Source organism: Nycticebus coucang, chromosome 10, assembly GCF_027406575.1.
Source record: "Nycticebus coucang isolate mNycCou1 chromosome 10, mNycCou1.pri, whole genome shotgun sequence".
NCBI classification, from domain to species: Eukaryota; Metazoa; Chordata; class Mammalia; order Primates; family Lorisidae; genus Nycticebus; species Nycticebus coucang.
The window spans coordinates 62,037,348-62,045,686 of record NC_069789.1 but is presented as its reverse complement, the minus strand read 5'-3'; the positions used below and the strand labels follow the sequence as shown (position 1 = coordinate 62,045,686).

Below are 8,339 nucleotides of genomic sequence, written 5' to 3'. Positions count from 1 at the left end.
AAAGCTGGGGGCATCAGCATACCAGATTTTAGTCTGTACTACAAAGCCATAGTGCTCAAGACAGCATGGTACTGGCACAAAAACAGAGACATAGACACTTGGAATCGAATTGAAAACCAAGAAATGAAACTAACATTTTACAACCACCTAATCTTCGATAAACCAAACAAGAACATACCTTGGGGGAAAGACTCCCTATTCAATAAATGGTGTTGGGAGAACTGGATGTCTACATGTAAAAGACTGAAACTGGACCCACACCTTTCCCCACTCACAAAAATTGATTCAAGATAGATAAAGGACTTAAATTTCAGGCATGAAACAATAAAAATCCTCCAAGAAAGCATAGGAAAAACACTGGAAGATATTGGCCTGGGGAAAGACTTCATGAAGAAGACTGCCATGGCAATTGCAACAACAACAAAAATAAACAAATGGGACTTCATTAAACTGAAAAGCTTCTGTACAGCTAAGGAGACAATAACCAAAGCAAAGAGACAACCTACACAATGGGAAAGGATATTTGCATATTTTCAATCAGACAAAAGCTTGAGAACTAGGATCTATAGAGAACTCAAATTAATCCACATGAAAAAAGCCAACAATCCCATATATCAATGGGCAAGAGACATGAATAGAACTTTCTCTAAAGACGACAGACGAATGGCTAACAAACACATGAAAAAATGTTCATCATCTCTATGTATTAGAGAAATGCAAATCAAAACAACCCTGAGATATCATCTAACCCCAGTGAGAATGGCCCACATCACAAAATCTCAAAACTGCAGATGCTGGAGTGGATGTGGAGAGAAGGGAACACTTTTACACTGCTGGTGGGACTGCAAACTAGTACAACCTTTCTGGAAGGAAGTATGGAGAAACCTCAAAGCACTCAAGCTAGATCTCCCATTTGATCCTGCAATCCCATTACTGGGCATCTACCCAGAAGGAAAGAAATCCTTTTACCATAAGGACACTTGTACTAGACTGTTTATTGCAGCTCAATTTACAATCGCCAAAATGTGGAAACAGCCTAAATGCCCACCAACCCAGGAATGGATTAACAAGCTGTGGTATATGTATACCATGGAATACTATTCAGCCATTAAAAAAAATGGAGACTTTACATCCTTCGTATTAACCTGGATGGACGTGGAAGACATTATTCTTAGTAAAGCATCACAAGAATGGAGAAGCATGAATCCTATGTACTCAATTTTGATATGAGGACAATTAATGACAATTATGGTTACGGGGGGGAACAGAAAGAGGGAAGGAGGGAGGGGGTAGGACCTTGGTGTGTGTCACACTTTATGGGGGCAAGACATGATTGCAAGAGGGACTTTACCTAACAATTGCAATCAGTGTAACCTGGCTTATTGTACCCTCAATGAATCCCCAACAATAAAAAAAAAAAAAAAATTGTGGTATGATATTATTGCTTCAGTCAGGGAAAGGAACTTTCTTTCTTTTTTTTTTTTCACAGTTTGTAGCGGGTTTCTTATTGCCAATCTGCAAGTTACACTGAACACATCATTAGCGTCACTAGTGCAGGAAACCAATTTTGTTTGGGGAAAGGGTAAGCAAGCTCTAGCCTCAATTTTGAGTTCATTACAACTTTCAAGAATTTCACCAACAACCTATACAGTACAATTTCAAAAAAGTAAACATGTTAAGGTAAGCAGACAACTCTTTAGAAGCCCAGACACGTGTTCTTGCTGTGTTTATGTTGAACTCTCCATCTACAATGGGCAGTCATGAGGATGATCTCCTTCGGACAACATGGTCACAGGGCTGGGACAATCCAGAGGGGCTGAGGGAACATGAGGATGGGGAGCGAAGGGGCCACCTCTTGCTACTTCACGTTGGAGACAAGCTGCGTCCAGTCCATGAGCCTGCACGCGTCCCCTTCATCATCTGGCATAGCGCTTGATGTAGTCGTCCACTTTGTTCCGGAAGTCCTCCTTGTCCCGCAGGTGATGCTCTGCAGCCTCAATGTTCAGTGGGTCATCAAAATTCAAAAGATCAGTAAACAAAGAGTTTAATCCCCAAACAACATCCTTCAGTGTTCGTGTGGGAGCCCAGCCAGTGCCATCGATCGGGTGCTCTCTCAGTAAACTTAGGCAAATTTCACCTGTCTCTGTGATGTTGGGGTGCCAGATCCTGGTCAAGCATTTCACCTTGGGAGGCACCATGTTGTACGCATCGGGGACTTCAGTTTCAAACTGAAACTTTCCACCCTGGTAGTAACCCTCATCTGGGGTTACAGTTAGTTGAAAGCAATGAAGCTTGTTTGGATCAGGAAAATGCACTTTACATGTACAAGGTAAATTAGCTTCAAGTTCTGCAACCTCTTTAACAAGCAACTTGTCTCTCACAGAAACCCTCCGAGTGGAATCCGATGCTGTGGCTGAAGACCAAGACCCTTTGAGACCATCATCGCGCTTCAGCTTGCTTGCCAGCGTTAGCATTACTGCTGCCTTTACCCTGGGCACTCGCAGACAGGCGAGGGGGGCCCGGCGCCCAACACCATGCCCGGCCCGGGCGGCGGCCAGGGAAAAGAACTTTCAATCCTAGAGAGTAAAATAAGGCATTTTTGTATGTTCCTCCTTATTTTAATTTATAGTTATATTAATTTATTTTTTAGAAACAGGATCTTGCTATGTCACCCAGGTTGGAATGCAGCAGCATGATCATAGTTCCCTACAGCCTCAAATTTCTTGACTCAAGGGATCTTTGCACCTCAGCCTCCTAAGTAGATAAAACTGCAGATACACGCCACCATTCCTGCCTAATTTTCTTCGTTTTTGTAGAGAGGGGAGTCTTCCTATGTTGCCCAGACTGGTCTCAAAATTCTAGCCTGAAGTGATCCTCTCACCTCAGCCTCCCAAAGTGCCAGGATTACAGGCATGAGCCAACAGACCTGGCTATAATTAACAGATATTCTGACCGGACATGATGGCTCACGCCTGTAATCCTAGTACTTAGGGAGGCCAAGGCAGGCAGATTGCCTGAGCTCACGGTTCAAGACCAGCATGAGCTAGAGGGAAGCAAGCCCCTCCCCCACCCCACCAGCCCCATCTCTAAAAAACAAAACAAAACAAACAAAAAAAAAAACGCCAAGTGTTGTAGCGGGTGCCTGTAGTTCCAGCTACTCAGGAGGCTAACGCGAGAGAATCGCTTGAGCCCAAGAGTTTGAGGTTGCTGTGAGCTGTGATGCTACAGCACTCTATAGAGGGTGACAAAATGAGACTCTGTCTCAAACAAAACAAAACAAAATAAAACACAGATATTCTATGAACTGAATAAGCACTGGCCTCTTAGCTGATCATCTGGAGTTTCTCTTAGCACTCAGTTTCTCTGAGTGCTAACTTCTAAAGCAGCTGACCTTGTTTGCTAATAAGAGCATTGACAGCAAGAGTGTTGCATTCAATAGAACTTATTGATTTTAAATAGACATAAAATAACTGTCCAACTGACAACATTCAGATACTTGGGTTCGTCTTTGTGGCTAACATACTGAGTACTCTATTAGAATGCATTATTATATTTTTTATTATTATTTATTTATTTTGGGGAATTTGGGGGGGTGGGGGGTTGAGATAGGCTGGTTCACCCTGTCACCCAGGCTAGCATGCAGTGGTATCATCATACCTCACTCCAACCTCAGACCCCTGGGCTCAAGCCATCCTCCTGCCTCATTCTCCAAAGTACCTGGGACTACAGGTGTACAGGACCACACTGAATTAATTTTCTTTTCTTTTTTTTATGGAGACAGAGTCTCACCCTTGCTCAGGCTGGTCTTGAATTCCTAGCCTCAAACAATCCCCCCTCCTCATTCTCCCAAAGTGTTGGGACGAGCACTCACTTTGGAGTGCCGGTTGGATTACAGCCACAAGCCACTGTGCCCAGTCCAAAATGATCTCTTTTGTGTTACTTCTCTGATAATATGGGATTTTAGATAGTTCTAAAAACACTCACAAACATACTTATATGTGTCCCTATCCCACATTCATGTACAAGTGTGCAACTCAAAATCTGTAAGAGTGCACAGAGGATTTTGGTATGGCCAAGAGGAGGACAATTCTGCCTTATATGACTGGCTTCTAAGGCTCATTGGCAGCCCTTTCATTAGCAACACAGAATACGGGCTCTTGACAGGCATACATTGACTGCAACCCAATGCTTGTGAAAGGCTTATCTGAAACATCTGATATTTATGAGAGAGAGTCTCTGGGCTGTATGGCAACTATCCTTAGATTCTCTGAGTGTTATTTCTGTATAAAGTTAGGACATCAGAAATCAATTTATTTGAGCTGGGCATGGTGGCTCATGGTGGCTGTAATCCTGGCACTTTGGGAAGCCAAGGCAAGAGAATCACTTGAGGACAAGAATTCAAGACCAGCTGGGCAACATCTCTACAAAAAATTTAAAAACTAATCGGGGCATGGTGGCATATGCCTGTATCGCAGCTGCTGTGGAGGCTGAGTTAGGAGGATGCCTTAATCTCAGAAGCTCCAGGCTGCAACGAGCTATGATCATGCCATTGTACTCCACCTGGGAAACAGAGCATCCCCTGCCCCTCCACAGCAATCACATTAGCATGACTCCATTATAGAAAGGCCTCCAGACAGTGATGATATTATCTACATTAACTTTTTAATTTAGTTTTATTCTTTTTTTTTTTTTATTGTTGGGGATTCATTGAGGGTACAATAAGCCAGGTTACACTGATTGCAATTGTTAGGTAAAGTCCCTCTTGCAATCATGTCTTGCCCCCATAAAGTGTGACACACACCAAGGCCCCACCCCCCTCCCTCCTTCCCTCTTTCTGTTTCCCCCCATAACCATAATTGTCATTAATTGTCCTCATATCAAAATTGAGTACATAGGATTCATGCTTCTCCATTCTTGTGATGCTTTACTAAGAATAATGTCTTCCACGTCCATCCAGGTTAATACGAAGGATGTAAAGTGTCCATTTTTTTTAATGGCTGAATAGTATTCCATGGTATACATATACCACAGCTTGTTAATCCATTCCTGGGTTGGTGGGCATTTAGGCTGTTTCCACATTTTGGCGATTGTAAATTGAGCTGCAATAAACAGTCTAGTACAAGTGTCCTTATGGTAAAAGGATTTCTTTCCTTCTGGGTAGATGCCCAGTAATGGGATTGCAGGATCAAATGGGAGATCTAGCTTGAGTGCTTTGAGGTTTCTCCATACTTCCTTCCAGAAAGGTTGTACTAGTTTGCAGTCCCACCAGCAGTGTAAAAGTGTTCCCTTCTCTCCACATCCACACCAGCATCTGCAGTTTTGAGATTTTGTGATGTGGGCCATTCTCACTGGGGTTAGATGATATCTCAGGGTTGTTTTGATTTGCATTTCTCTAATATATAGAGATGATGAACATTTTTTCATGTGTTTGTTAGCCATTCGTCTGTCGTCTTTAGAGAAAGTTCTATTCATGTCTCTTGCCCATTGATATATGGGATTGTTGGCTTTTTTCATGTGGATTAATTTGAGTTCTCTATAGATCCTAGTTCTCAAGCTTTTGTCTGATTGAAAATATGCAAATATCCTTTCCCATTGTGTAGGTTGTCTCTTTGCTTTGGTTATTGTCTCCTTAGCTGTACAGAAGCTTTTCAGTTTAATGAAGTCCCATTTGTTTATTTTTGTTGTTGTTGCAATTGCCATGGCAGTCTTCTTCATGAAGTCTTTCCCCAGGCCAATATCTTCCAGTGTTTTTCCTATGCTTTCTTGGAGGATTTTTATTGTTTCATGCCTGAAATTTAAGTCCTTTATCTATCTTGAATCAATTTTTGTGAGTGGGGAAAGGTGTGGGTCCAGTTTCAGTCTTTTACATGTAGACATCCAGTTCTCCCAACACCATTTATTGAATAGGGAGTCTTTCCCCCAAGGTATGTTCTTGTTTGGTTTATCAAAGATTAGGTGGTTGTAAAATGTTAGTTTCATTTCTTGGTTTTCAATTCGATTCCAAGTGTCTATGTCTCTGTTTTTGTGCCAGTACCATGCTGTCTTGAGCACTATGGCTTTGTAGTACAGACTAAAATCTGGTATGCTGATGCCCCCAGCTTTATTTTTGTTACAGAGAACTGCCTTAGCTATACGGGGTTTTTTCCGGTTCCATACAAAATGCAGAATCATTTTTTCCAAATCTTGAAAGTACGATGTTGGTATTTTGATAGGAATGGCATTGAATAGGTAGATTGCTTTGGGAAGTGTAGACATTTTAACAATGTTGATTCTTCCCATCCATGAGCATGGTATGTTCTTCCATTTGTTAATATCCTCTGCTATTTCCTTTCTGAGGATTTCATAGTTTTCTTTATAGAGGTCCTTCACCTCCTTCGTTAGGTATATTCCTAGGTATTTCATTTTCTTTGAGACTATGGTGAAGGGAGTTGTGTCCTTAATTAGCTTCTCATCTTGACTGTTATTGGTGTACACAAAGGCTACTGACTTGTGGACATTGATTTTATATCCTGAAACATTATTGTATTTTTTGATGACTTCTAGGAGTCTTGTGGTTGAGTCTTTGGGGTTCTCTAAGTATAAGATCATGTCATCAGCAAAGAGGGAGAGTTTGACCTCCTCTGCTCCCATTTGGATTCCCTTTATTTCCTTGTCTTGCCTAATTGTATTGGCTAGAACTTCCAGCACTATGTTGAATAGTAAAGGTGACAGAGGACAACCTTGTCTGGTTCCAGTTCTAAGAGGAAAAGCTTTGAGTTTTACTCCATTCAGTAAAATATTGGCTGTGGGTTTGTCATAGATAGCTTCAATCAGTTTTAGAAATGTGCCACCTATGCCTATACTCTTCAGTGTTCTAATTAGAAAAGGATGCTGGATTTTATCAAATGCTTTTTCTGCATCTATTGAGAGGATCATGTGATCTTTATTTTTGCCTCTGTTAATATGGTGGATAACGTTTATAGACTTGCGTATGTTAAACCAACCTTGCATCCCTGGGATGAAGCCTACTTGATCATGATGAATGACTTTTTTGATGATAAGCTGCAATCTATTGGCTAGGATTTTGTTCAGAATTTTTGCGTCTATATTCATGAGTGAGATTGGTCTGAAATTCTCCTTTTTGTTTGGGTCTTTTCCTGGTTTTGGCATCAAGGTGATGTTTGCTTCATAGAACGTGTTGGGGAAGATTCCTTCTTCCTCAATTTTTTGGTATAATTTCTGCAGTACAGGAATAAGCTCTTCCTTGAAGGTTTGATAGAATTCTGGAGTGAAGCCATCTGGACCAGGGCATTTTTTGGTTGGAAGATTTTTTATTGTTTCTTTGATCTCAGTGATTGAAATTGGTCTGTTCAAGAGCTCTATTTCTTCCTGGCTGAGTCTAGGGAGAGAGTGTGATTCCAAATATTGATCCATTTCCTTCACATTGTCAAATTTCTGGCATAGAGTTTCTGGTAGTATTCAGAGATGATCTCTTGTATCTCTGTGGGATCAGTTGTTATGTCCCCTTTATCATTTCTGATTGAGGTTACTAGAGATTTCACTTTTCTATTCCTCGTTAGTCTGGCCAATAGTTTATCTATTTTATTTATTTTTTCAAAAAACCAACTCCTTGTTTCATTAATTTTCTGAATGATTCTTTTGTTTTCAAATTCATTGATCTCGGATTTGATTTTGGATATTTCTTTTCTTCTACTGAGTTTAGGCTTAGATTGTTCTTCTTTTTCCAATTCCATAAGATCTCTTGTGAGATTGTTGATGTGCTCTCTTTCTGTTTTTCGAATGTAGGCATGTAAAGCGATGAATTTTCCTCTCAAAACTGCTTTTGCAGTATCCCACAGGTTTTGGTAGCTTGTGTCTTCATTGTTGTTATGCTCAAGGAAGTTAATGATTTCCTGTTTTATTTCTTCCTGCACCCATCTGTTATTCAACAGAAGATTGTTTAGTTTCCATGCCTTTGGGTGGGGTCGAGCATTTTTGTTAGAGTTGAGTTCCACCTTTAGTGCCTTATGGTCTGAGAAGATACAAGGTAAAATTTCAATTCTTTTGATTCTGTTGATATTTGTTTTGTGTCCCAGGATATGATCAATTTTGGAGAATGTTCCACGGGGTGATGAGAAGAATGTATATTCTTTATCTTTGGGATGGAGTGTTCTATATGCGTCTATCAAGCACAGTTGTTCTAGGGTCTCATTTAAATCTCTTATATCCTTGTTTAATTTCTGTTTAGAGGATCTGTCCAGCTCTGTAAGAGGAGTGTTAAGGTCCCCTGTTATTATGGTATTATCAGATATCATATTGCTCAGACTGAGTAAGGTCTGTTTCAAGAATCTGGGAGCATT

The 8,339-nt window shown here is 40.8% G+C and overlaps 1 protein-coding gene across 1 annotated transcript; it reads right to left on the bottom strand.

Moving 5' to 3' along the window:
- Positions 1-1,552: 1,552 nt before the first annotated feature.
- Positions 1,553-2,549, bottom strand: LOC128596641 (NEDD8-conjugating enzyme UBE2F-like). The gene has a single exon (XM_053606226.1). The coding sequence runs from the start codon at positions 2,472-2,474 to the stop codon at positions 1,917-1,919; it is 558 nt and encodes a 185-aa protein (XP_053462201.1). The 5' UTR covers positions 2,475-2,549; the 3' UTR covers positions 1,553-1,916.
- Between the last annotated feature and the right edge of the window lie 5,790 nt (positions 2,550-8,339).